We start from the raw sequence: 13427 nt of genomic DNA, 5'->3' as shown, positions 1-13427 counted from the left end.
AATATAAATTTAATTCTTTTTAAATGTAAATATTTCAAAGGCAAATAAGAATTTTAGTGAGTGTATGTAACTTGAATTAAGTCCCATTTAAATTAAAATATCCATCTCAAAAAATATAAAAAGATTTCTGAATAGAATAGATTGTGGAGGATGAAAATTCAGTTTTTGAACGCTTCTTATTCTTTCTTCAGTTGTGTGATACCAGACACATTTATCTAATAAATAAAATAATTCTGGAGAATTACTTTGTTATATGCCTCATAATTTATTGTAATAAATGAACCAAATGCTGTTTTTGGAGTGGTAAAATCTATAAAATTCCCATGGACAAGACCAACAGGGACATGGGCTATGCATTATCTTTAAGGAACAGAAACAAATGAAGAAAATAATGGAAAATAAATACTATTATGTTGGCCTTAATACATGTGAAATAAAAGCAGCTGTATCAAAGGAACGTATCAACAATAGTGAAGGCCTAAAGGAGGATTTTCAGGAAGGGCTTGGGTAGTAAGTAGTGACTACCAGAATGGTTATGGGAAAGTATTCAGGCCAGGTGGTTATTCAAACAGCTGCAAACCATACAAAATAATTTCATTTACTTCTTATCTGCAACAACAGGTTGTAAGACAGCACTTTCCAATTTGAAGAATCATTTGAGAGTGGCTCCTGTCACCTGTTAATAGCAGTTAAACTAAATCTTTTCTATCAATAAGCTAAATGGAAGCATGACGTTGGGTCCCTCTAATGTTAAGTTCTGAGTTCTCATTTTTAACAATTGTTTCATTGTTGTATTTTTTAGTTGCTATGCTAAAAAATCAACTTGCTTTTTATGCCCCTCCTCCTAGTATTGCAGAGCAATTCTTATGTTAAAAGTCCAGTGTGACGGTGTCATTATGTAGTAGTGTTTAACAGTTTTTAACAAATCCTTTTGTATAAACAAATTGGGTATGTAATTTCAATCTGTCGGACATTCTACTAAAATGCTTATAAAGTGAATAAATATATATGGGATAAAACTGCTTATAATATCAGTATAAGTAGCATAATTTCCCCACATTATACATTTTTACAGATCCTTGTATAAATATTTTTGTGAAACATAGGGTTATAAAGTGTTATGCACTTCTATTTTATAAGTATTTTCAAAATCTTTGCTCCATTCAAGCTAAGAATGTAAACATCACATAACCTTGAAGGAACGAAGAGTAAAAGTTTAACGTTAAGGGTTTAAAATTGAAGTCATAGGCTCTTTGCAAAAACAAGAAGATGACTGCATTAACACACCCTGAAATTAGCAAGTGGAGTTCATTCCAGGAAAGCAAACCTTAGCATTCATAAAACATTCAGTATAATTCAGTATATTAACACTTGATCAAGAAAAATACACATGCCTGTATCAATCATTATCATATCATATATCATTTAATCATATGATTACATATCAACAGATGAGTAAGTAAAACCATATAATGATCTTAATGGATGCACAAAAAAATCACTTGACAAAACTTCATTTCCACTCATAAAAACTGTCAGAAAAACTAAGAATAGGCCAGGCACGGTGGCTGATGCCTGTCATCCCAGCACTTTGCGGGGCTGAGGCGGGCGGATCATGAGGTCAGGAGATCGAGACAATCCTGGCCAACATGGTGAAATCTCGTCTCTACTAAAAATACAAAAAAAAAAAAAAAAAAAAAAATAGCTGGGCGTGAGGGCACAAGTCTGTACTCCCAACTACTCTGGAAGCTGACGCAGGGGAATTGCTTGAATTTGGTTGGCAGAGTTTGCAGTGAGCCGAGATCGCGCCACTGCACTCCAGCCTGGCAACAGAGAGAGAGAGAGACTCTATCTCAGAAAAACAAAACAAAACAAACAAACAAACAAAAAAAACACCTAAGAATAAAAGGTAACCTCCTTAACCTAATAAAAGCTGCACTTAAAAAAACTCAGCTAATATCATTCTTAATGATGAAAACTAAACGCTTTCTCCTTCAGATTTGATACAAGAAAGCATTTCCTCTCACAGCACTGCTATTTAATATCCTACTAGAAGTCCTACTGACTGCAATAAGATGAGGAAAAGAAATAAAAGGTATGAAGATTGAACAGGAAGACACAGAACGGTCTTTATCTACAGATGTAATCATTACCTTTGTAGAAGATAATTTTCTCTATAGAAAACTCTACTATCTACTATTTTTGAAAAAAAGATCTTGGACCTAATAAGCTAGTGTAACAAGGTTTGCAGGATGTAAGACCATCATACTGAAGTCAATTGCTTTCCAGTAATGAACACTGGAATATTGGAAAAAAGAAACACAAAACAAAACAAATATACCACTTAGAACAGTAAACAAAAATGAAGCATTTAGGTATAAATCTAATAAAATATTTATAATATCTCTATGTAGAAAACTATAAAATATCTAAGAGAAACCAAAGAAGATATGTGTAACTGGAGAAATATTTCTTTATATAAATTGAAAAAATCAATATTGTTAAGATATTATTTCTTACAACTTGATTTATAGATTCAAAGCCATGTCACTCAAAATTCTGGAAAAGATTTTAAAAATATATATGAAGAAATTATTTCAAATTATTTATATAGGCACTTCTCCTTTTAAAAAGTGTGCATGACTCCTCATCTGTTAAGCGTGGATGTGCAAAGCAACTTCCCTCTAAAGAGTAATGTTGATATAATGTGATGAGAGCCTTTTCTATGATGTCTTTCTCCCAGAAACCTGTGACACCAGTGTAACCATGGGAATAATATTAAACCTAAATTGAGGTATAGTTTACAAAATACTTGACGAATGCTCTTCAAAACAGTCAAGGTCATCAAAAACAAAGAAGTATGTGAAAATATTACAGCCTAAAGGAGCCTGAGGAGACAGGGCAACTAAATAGAATGTGGTATTCTGAACAGCATTCTTGAACAAAAACGAAAGACATTAGATAAAAGCTAAGGAAACTGCAATAATACATAGAATTTGGTTAATAATAATGTAATATTGTATTACTAGTGACAAACATACCATGTGAACGTAAAATGTTAACAATAAAGGAAACTGGATACAGAGTCTATGAGAACATTCTGTGCTACCCTTGCAACTTTTCTGTTATCCCTAAAATCATCGCAAAATACAAATTCCATTAATTTTTTTAAACTATCCTCTTTAAAAAAATATTTATTAGGTAAGTAGTTTTTTTCCTTTGTAATGAAAATTAAAATAAATGTTAATATTGTTCATAGGTAAGAACGTAGACAAATGGACATTTTATATAACTCTGCCAAGAATGTAAGTTTATAATGTGACTGGGCAACATAGCATGACCCATTCTGTATAATGGACACACAGAAAATGTCTATTTTATGTAATGAACACACACACAAAAATTAGGCAGGTGTGATGGTGCACATCACTTATAGTCCCATGTGGGAAGCTGAGGTGTGAGGATTACTTTGAGTTTTATGTTACAGTGAGCTATAATCAGGCCACTGCATTGCACTCCAGCCTGGGCAACAGAGAAAGAACCTGTCTCAAAAATAAATAAAATAAATATATTGATAATTTATTTTTGAAGAACAATTTATGATATTCAAGGAAAGACAATGAATACTTCAGTTATTAACAAAATGAGCCCTGAGTTTATTTTGCATATAAGCTTATTTTGCATATAAGGGTAAACCACTAGTGATGAATTCCTCTAAATAAAAATAAACTGCTACGGGTTTCTTTATGCTACAAAGATGGGGAGGTTCACTGTGGCAGTGGGAATTCAAATGTTGAAGATTTCATCTTGACAGTGCAAAATCCGACCATCCATAGATCCACCCACAGTAAAGGCAAGTCTTATTGTTTGTTGGTCAAGGAAGTCTTCAGCTAGGTAAGGATCTAGCACAGTGGACTTACTAACATTCTGGATTGTCTAAAATTCACAGTTACCTAGCTTCAGCTGGGTAGACCCAGTTGCAGTGAAAAACACAACTTAATTTTTATATCACCTCAGCAACTGTGTATCCAAATAAAACAGAGTGGCTAAATTTGGCTAGCTGATTAGTACAGACCAATAATTTCTACTTTTGTAAATATGCTAGTCTTGCGACTTTGGTAAAGTTATATATTGTGAATAAGTTTTTAGTAAATACTAGCTGTGGTAAAATTTGTGATTCAATACTATATAATGATCGAATTTCTATTTATTTAATTTATCCTTTTTCATCAGCATCGCCCCAGACTCTGCTCTCCCACATTATATTTCAGCCATTCAGAACTACTTGCAATTTCTGGATTAACTCACACTCTTTTCTTATTCTTGCCCTTGAATATACTCTGCCATGATAAAAATACATTCCTCTGTATGCTGATTATAGCATTTATCATATAATTGTGTCAACTACTTGTCTATTTTCCCAACTAGGCTTGGTGCTTCTTGAAGGCAGACGCAGAGTTTTATTTTTGTTTGTAGTCTTAGCATTTATAAGATACCTACATGTTGTAGGCACTCGACAAATCTGTACCTATAGCTATGGACATTTCACTTTAATGAATATTGTGGATCCTCCATCAGTTCTTGAAGCATGGTTTAACAGCTGACATCTAAATGGTTTATATTAAAGTATCCCTAAAATATAATAAGAGGAGGTACAATCATCTCTGACCTATTGACTCTTTCCATATCTCTTCTTCCAATTATGGAGCATACCTTTCATGGCATGCGCCCACTTGCTCCATTTTATGAGTCTCCTAGAGACCTCTGTTTTATTTATTTTCAAATAGTTCACTTGGATGTAAGCAGATACATGCAATAATATAATCTCTGTATTAGTTTCCTAGGAATGACATAACAAATTACCACAAACTCATTAGTTTAAGAGAACAGAAATGTATTTGTTCATAGTTTTGGAGATCAGAAATCCAATTAAAGTGTCAGCAAGGCCATGCTTCCTCTGAAAACTCTAGGAGAAAATTTGATCTTTCTTCTTCCAGCTTCTAGAGCCTCTGGGTGTTCCTTGACTTAGGGCTGCATAACATCAATCTTTATGTGCATGTTCACATGGCCTTCTCCCCTGTGGTCTTCTGGGCTGGTAAGAACACTTGTCACTGGATTTAGAGCCCACCGAGTTAATCCAGAATGACTTCATCTCAAGATACTAAATCTGCAAAGACCCCATTTCCAAATAAAGTCACATTCACAGATATTTAGTGTTAAGTATTATACATACTGTCTGGGGGCCACAATTCAACTCATTGTCACCCCACGGCAGGCTCCCAGCTATATGTTGTTGGAGCTCTGAAAACGTGTTTGAATGATGGAATCCCAAGATGAAAAGTGATATTGTTCATGTGTATAATATATGCAAATATTTTTTCATTTTTTTTTTCCCTTAGATGTCTTCCTGGGTTTTCTGGTCAATTTTGTGAAATTAATATAAATGAATGCTCTTCATCACCATGTCTACATGGTGCAAACTGTGAAGATCACATCAATGGATATGTTTGCAAATGCCAACCAGGTAATTATTTTAAAAATAATAAGCATATTGCATATATATTATAATAATATGTATGTTTATGTAAATGTATATGTACATGTATGTATAATACGATTTTGACAATCCACTCCACCAATACTGTTGTTGACTATTGTTCAAGTTCTAGGCAATGATCATTCTTTAAAACCATGAAATGAACGTTGTATAATACTAGAAAACAAGCACTTAGGCTGTCATCAGGATACCTTAATGTTTAGAGTACATACCTTATTGATGGATTTTCTAAACATACGTAAGCCTCATACTTCTGATCTTTGTATCAGTTATGCCTGGCACACAGCAAGTACTTTATAAATGTTAGCTCTTATTCATACTGACATTATTATTTCTTCCAACAATTGTCAGCACGGAGATGGACAAGCTGAATAAACTTGTTTTCTTCAAGGAATAATTGCTGTTGTTGTCTAAACATTTGTGTCTCCCTGAAATTCATGTGTTGAACCCTAATCAACAATATGATAGTATTAAGAGGTGGGACTTTGGAAGATTATTAGGTCATGAGAGTAAAGCCCTTGTGAATGGGATTAGTACTTTTATAAAGTAGACCCTAGAGAGCTAGCTGGCCCCTTCCACAATGTGAGGACACAGCCAGAAGGCAACATCTAAGTACTGAGAAGCAGGCTCTCCACAGACACAGGATCTGCCATCAACTTTTTCTTGTACCCTACAGCTTCCAGAACTATGAGAAATAAATTTCTGTTTTCTGTAAGCTACCCAGTTTATGGTATTTTTGTTATAGCAGTCTCAAATGAACTAAGAAAACTGCTCACTAAAAATTGGCCTTTTTGACCATCTCTACCTTTGGTCATATTCCTTTAGGTCTATATTGATGTAAGTGATTGGTGTTCATGCATTTTTCCTTCTTTTATCTTTAGTTCTCTAACTGCAGATTTGTTGCTCTTTTCCTATATCTTCTGCCACTCATCTTATTTTCAACATTCAGTTACAACAACCCAAAAGGGATGTTGAATGCCTAAATTTCCTTGAGCAGCAGTAATTTCTCAGAAATATATGTAGGGGATATTTCTAGTCACTTAAAAAAAGTTATTGAGCCAGGCATGATAGCAGCATGCCTATAGTTCCAACTATTTGGGAGGCGAGGTAAGAGGATTGCTTGAGCCCAGGAGATGGAGGCTGAGATGGGCTTTGATTGTATCTGTGGATAACCACTAAACTCCAGCTTGGGAAACATAGCAGGGCTTCATCTCTTAGAAAAAAAAATCACTATTTACCTACCTCACAGAAGTCTTCAGAAAGCCTATGGAAACCCTGAGGTTCTGGGCTTCTGGTTATTGGGTCCACTAAGGAAATAATAGCCGTGTGAGTATTAGGACTAACATGATTTATGTGAAGTCATACAAACTAGTGAATACCCATCACCTGAGTGTCATCTACGTACTATTTAGAAGTTCAGCATCACTCATAGACCTACTCTGTTTTTTGAACATTCATTACTAGTACTAGGTTTTATTTGGTCACATAGAACATCTGGAGAACTTTGCACTTCCCTTTTAAAATAACCACCTGTGCATAAAACTGGAACTCTTGTAGGTTAAATAAGTAGAATGAAATTACAGTTTTCTTATATAAGAAATGAATACCATTTCAAACATTTTACCTCTTTCAAGCAAAAAATATCTTTATTGTGCCCACAAACACTTAATACTCTATGGTAGCTAGCATAAACAATAAAAAATTCTACAAAAACAGTTAAGAAATAAGATACCCATATAAATTTTGTTTATCATAACAATAGGTATCTTATAACCACTAGATTCATTTTCTGTTTCATGTTAATGAATGTCTTACAGGTGCTAGATTAGTTTTGATGCTGTAGGTTGATTCCACTACTCTGGATTCACGTGGAAGCATGAGGACATTTTTAAGCTGTTGAATCATTCAGGCTGCTTTTCAGATCTCTATTGGGAAGCAGAAGATCTCAAAATGATATCCACCTGTGCTGTTAGGCATTATTCAAAATCTGCTGATACCTTTGACTTAAGAATTACACTCTTCCCAACTTAGTTATGGGAACGAAAACTAAGCGACAAATGAAAAAAACAAATTTTTTGAAAATGCTATTGACACATCCCCAACACTCCTGTCTCTGCTCCAGCCATAGCTCTTAATCATGCCAATCCATCCTCCCTTTAAAGTTATTTAAGGAATACTCTTGTTCCTGCAGATTACTCTTCAACCCTTTCTCATTTTCTTAATGGGCATAGTTTGCCATGGTTTCAGGGTGTTTTCATTACCACAGTAAACTTAACTATCTTGTGTACAATCTTATAGCTTTGACAAATGCATAAAGTTGTGTAACCACCCTCACAGTAAGGCAGTTAACAACTATCCTCTAAAATTTTCTCATGCTGTCTCTTTGTAATTAACTCTTTACCCCCAAAAGGAACTGATTTTGAGAGAATACTAATTTTTTCTCTATAATTTTTATTGAAAATTCTACCTTTTTTGAGCACTTCTTTCTCCTGTATATGAATTTTATATTTCAAAGATCAAATGTGTGAGTTCTTTGGCATGTATGTGCTTAGGAAATAATAATCATATCAATATTACTGCATAGACACCATGTTATTTTAGATGTATTAACTAATTAAGTTTTCATAACATTGAGAAAAGGGCATCTCATTTTACCTATCTAATTTTTCTAATAAGGAAACAGAGTCCCAGAACCACTGGGTAATGTCCCATAACATGTTAGGGGCAAAGCTAAGATTCACACCTAAGAAGTCTGCACTGACACTTGTGCATTCATCATCTCTCATATTCCCCCAAAATGTTATCTTGGTGAAGAGAAACTCCCCATAAAGTTTCAGTTATGCAAGATGAATACATTCTAGAGATCTGTACAATATCATGTCTATAGTTTATAGTAATGTATTGTACAGATAAACATGTCAAATGGTGAGAGCTCATGTTAAATGTGCTTACTACAGTAAAAAAATTGAATTGACCGATCATTAGAAAACAAAGGCCTTCCCGAATAAAATCCATCAGTGTGGTTCAGCTTAGTCTAGATGTTAACAATTCTAAACACTGTGAGAATTCTCAGGAAGTCTCCTACCCAAATCTGTTTGATTTTTCTCTCTAAAATATTCCATTTGAAAAATATGAAACTTTTCACTCTTCTGAGTAGTTCACAGCAATTTGCTTTCTCCTAAATGCCATAGAAAAACACAAAGACTGATTTGTTTCATTTGCACATGTCCACTTTTCTATGTCATTCATTTTTAAAAAGCCTTAAATAATTCTGATTAATTCTTTCCTAGGCTTTGATCTCAGTCATGCCATTATCCTTATCTTACACAGCTCCAGGTAGAAAACTACACTAAGTATTCCTCTGTCTTTGAATTGATTAAATACTATAAATCATTGCCATTTTCTTCAGTTGTGGAAATCTTTCTTATGTTCATATTATGTTGCTAATTATCAAAATACTCTTGTCTTCATCTAAAAACAACTCCATGGTTGTAACCCTGGATAACTCCTCCTCTGTGGTGAAAGGTTTTATCTCTTTTCTCTCTTCCCTCTTCATTTTAGTACAAACAGAGCTGCATGAATCCTGCAGTATTCTGAACAGAACACAGTTTGAAAAACTAGTGTTTTCCCCACCAGACATTCTGCAAAACCCACTGAAATTTAAACTGGATATAAGTGGATTAGAAGACATTGTAAATGTTGTTTATTTTGGTACCACCAAATCCTAGTAGAGAGTTTGTATCATAATCTGTCCTTGGGGAGTGTTCAGCACATATTGAAAAAGTACAGTTCATTTGTGATGGCTAATATTGTCCAGTCACTGACAGGGCCATGGTAAGCATAAAGCCCTCCACCATCTCTAGGCAGAAAAATTATATAAATATGCCCCTTCCTCCAAGCCAGCAGGGTATAATACTTGACAAGTGGAGTACAGGTTAGATTTCAGACCTCACGCATCCTCTCTGCATGAGTTCTTTGTGCAAGAAACAACCTGAACATCATTTAGGACAGTCCTAATCACAGAGTTCATCCTGTACCTATATAGGGAATTAAATGGGTGTTTGATCTCATTTCCAATGAAGTATCAATACAGCTATTCAGATGTTTTTTATAGAAACAGAAACACACTTAGTGTGTTTTTAGCCAAAATAGTACCATGTATAACACCCAGTAAGTGATATCAGAGCTATCCCATGAGGAGCAAATTGAAAGCGATAGGGAACGATTTGTGTATCGCAAATTCACTCAGAGTTGTTCTCTATCCCTGGGACAGTCACTGTGGCCAGATACTTTTTATACCCAGCAGGGGTGCAATGGTGTTTATATTGCTGGTGATGCAAACTTCAAATGCATATTTTGCTCTTCAAGTGGTATTGTTCATTTTGTAGCAGAAATGCCTCACTCTCCTTGGGGCAAGAAAACAGAGAAACAAACATAGATAATATCTGCTTCCAGTCGCCACAATTATTGTCAGTGATGAGGCGGCTGCATTTAGAACAGAAGGGATACAGAATAATCTTTCTTTTTAACCAAGATCCGTGAAAAGTAAAGAAATCCTTATTATGAGTGAAAAGAGTGTATACTATTGTATTTTCACGAAGATGTACATGTAAATTTTTTTACATATTCTAGAGTTAGACTAAGAAGAGAAAATAATTTTTTTAAGTGTTAAAATAATTACATGAGATACTAATTTTATTTCAGCATAAATGTTGAATCTTATCATTAATCTTACATAATAGTATTTGCATTGGAAGATTACAATGCTGTTTATTATGAGTTTTCGAATTGCTGTACCACATTATATTGAATTTTAAAATATTTCAATAAAACAGAAGTACCTATTCAAAATACCAGGTGTCTTTGCTGATACTTTATATTAAGAGGAACATTTAGCTATCACAGTAATAACATAATAAGTTATCCTCTATGGTGGTACTTAGCCAATTGGAAATTGTCAAAGAGGACATTCAGACAACCAAGTTAATGTCATTGAATTAGAGCTATAATCAGTATTTTTTTTTATTTTTTATTTTTTATTTTTTATTATACTTTAAGTTCTAGGGTACATGTGCATAACGTTTATATCATGTATAACACCCCAATGCAATCCCTCCCTCCTCCCCCCTCCCCCTGATAGGCCCCATCCAATTTCTAAATAATATATTAACTAGTAAGACAAAATTATTTTAGGTTTAGGTTTATTTTTATTTTATATTCATAAGATCAGATACAAATCACTATGGTCTGAGAGGGAAAATGAAATGAAAATAAGATATATAAATCTTAGAAGTAATGACATTTATTTTCATTCATAAACTCAAACTATTGTAACTGTTATGTTATAGGCTAGTAATATTCAAACTGGTCAATATTTCTAGCTGAATATATCAATGTATTTAAAGATTTGGTTTAGTCTTCAATTTAAGATCATTCTAGCTTTAGGCTGGGTGGATTGGCTCCTTTGAACCCAGGAGTTTAAGGTTGCAGTGAGCTGTGATCATGCCACTATACTCCAGCCTGGGTGACAGAGCAAGACTGTCTCTCCAAAAAAACAAAAATTAAAAATTTACTCTAATTTTATTACAATATGTCACCTAAAGTTGTCTTTATTTTGCACCACAATTATTTTCAATCATTTATTCCTTACACACTTACTTATATTATGTGTCAGACATTAGGTTAACACTACGAATTTGACACCATAATAATTTGAATGCTTTTCCTAGATTACTAATGACAATTTTTGGTTTTTGTTTTCAGTTACTAAACTATTTTCTGAATGTTTGGTTACCTCATTAAGAATGAACATAGGCCGGGCGCGGTGGCTCAAGCCTGTAATCCCAGCACTTTGGGAGGCCGAGACGGGCGGATCACGAGGTCAGGAGATCGAGACCATCCTGGCTAATACGGTGAAACCCTGTCTCTACTTAAAAATACAAAAAACTAGCCGGGCGACGAGGCGGGCGCCTGTAATCCCAGCTACTTGGGAGGCTGAGGCAGGAGAATGACGTAAACCCGGGAGGCGGAGCTTGCAGTGATCTGAGATCCGGCCACTGCACTCCAGCCTGGGCGACAGAGCGAGACTCCGTCTCAAAAAAAAAAAAAAAAGAATGAACATAAAACCTACATAAGACTCAAAAGAAAATATATTTTGTTTCTGATCATTAAAAAATATCTTATTCAATAAATATTTATTTGCCTGATCTATATTTTCTTATTCTGGTCTCATTTCTTACTACTACCTTGTCCCACACCAGTATAAGCACCTATTCATTTTACCTGTTTCTTCATACTAATGGGTACCTCTGACACTCACCATCCATTCCCGTGTAATGTGGTTTCCTGTACTGCGGAGGCAAGAGTATTAAAAACTACAATTTCCAGACTCCCTCAAAACTGGAGTTGCAAATATAATTGAGTTCCGCCAATAAGAAACATACCTTAAATCTGGAGGCTCTGATGGAGACCATTTCTGGGTGTCTTACCATATCCTTCTGGCAAAAAATGTCATGGAGCGATGTGGTTCTTTGCAGCAGATCCCACTGTAGAGTCACTATTTCAGTGCGTGGGTGCATTGAAATGGCAGCTCCCTGGTAATCAACTTTCCTTGGATTAGCACAAAGGGTTATTTGAATTAGAACTCAAAAATTTTAATAGTGCTTTTCTATTTCTCATCTTCCTGATCCTGACTGAGGGGACATCTCTCAGAAAATCATATCTGTGGTTCTTGGTGTTACTCCTACAGCTTTCCTTCCTTCTGACAATTTCGTAAGCACCTAATTCCATTCTTCAGATCCTTTTTGCTTAAATAACTAGAGTGATTTCTGTTTCTTGTAATGAACGTTAACTAACTTATTTTCTATCCTTGTTTGGTGTCTTTGATCAAGACAGCCTTAACATTTTGCTCAGTTTGACTAGGCTTTAGATAGACTTCTTCCTGACTATTAGTCCTGATCTCCCTTTTTGTAGAGCATTTACTTTAGAAAACTTGTAAATTATTTCTCTGTCCCTTTGAGATGTAAATCTTCTCCCAGGCTGTTTCCCAAGGACCTGGGAGTCATTCCTTCAAAATGTAATCCTGTACTCCGGAGGCTAAGGTGAGAGGATTGCTTGAACCTAGGAGGTTGAGGCTGCAGTGACTTGTGATCACACCACTGCACTCTAACCTGGGCACTAGGGCGAGACCCTGTCTCAAAAACAAAACAAAACAAAACAGCAAAAACAACAACAATGAAAGACAAATCAAAACAAAATGTAACCCTGGAAGGAGACAAATAGTGCCCCTATTTCCCAGTCTCTTCGGGAGAGTAGAAGCCTAACTTCAGTAAGAGACAGTTAGCAAGTACAGGTGACCTATTGAAATTGACCAAATTCCCACCCACCCAAACATCCCCCCAGTACTTTTCCGTTAGCTCACCCGGCCTTTAAAAATGTTCCTGCTCCCGTTTATTTCAGTGGGGTTGAGTACAAGCTCTCTACTCTATTGTAAAAATCTCTGTCTCCTATTGCAGTACTCTTGAATGAAGTCTTCCTTGTCTGTATAACTTGCCCAGTGCAATTTTTCTTTTATACTTTCCATCTTATGGTGTAAAGCTTTGTCATGTTTTTCACAGTATAAGAAGCAAAGGAAAACTATGTCATTTTAATTGCATAAAATATATTTAGAAATATTCAATCAGAAGAGGATACAATATATAAAAAATATAAAATACACTGTAATAAATGTGTATAACTGCATGTGTTCTGAGAAATAGAATATTAGCAATAATTCTTGCTACCTCTATATCCCTCCAGGAATATCCCACTCCCTGAAGTAACTGTTCTGAATTTTTATATTCAACATTCCTTTAGTATTCCTTAGAGTTTT

At 34.8% G+C, this 13427-nt stretch overlaps 1 protein-coding gene across 2 annotated transcripts in view; it reads left to right on the top strand.

Moving 5' to 3' along the window:
* Nucleotides 1-13427, top strand: part of EYS (eyes shut homolog) — a 2089174-nt gene that overhangs the window by 1148060 nt on the left and 927687 nt on the right. For both annotated transcript variants that reach the window (XM_033217548.1, XM_033217547.1), the window contains one exon: nucleotides 5400-5524. In XM_033217548.1, the coding sequence (XP_033073439.1) occupies nucleotides 5400-5524 (125 nt within the window). The remainder of the gene's footprint in view (nucleotides 1-5399; nucleotides 5525-13427) is intronic.

Source organism: Trachypithecus francoisi, unplaced genomic scaffold, assembly GCF_009764315.1.
Source record: "Trachypithecus francoisi isolate TF-2019V2 unplaced genomic scaffold, Tfra_2.0 Lachesis_group10, whole genome shotgun sequence".
NCBI lineage: Eukaryota > Metazoa > Chordata > Mammalia > Primates > Cercopithecidae > Trachypithecus > Trachypithecus francoisi.
The sequence above is the reverse complement of the archived record's forward strand: the minus strand, read 5'-3'. Positions and strand labels throughout refer to the sequence as shown.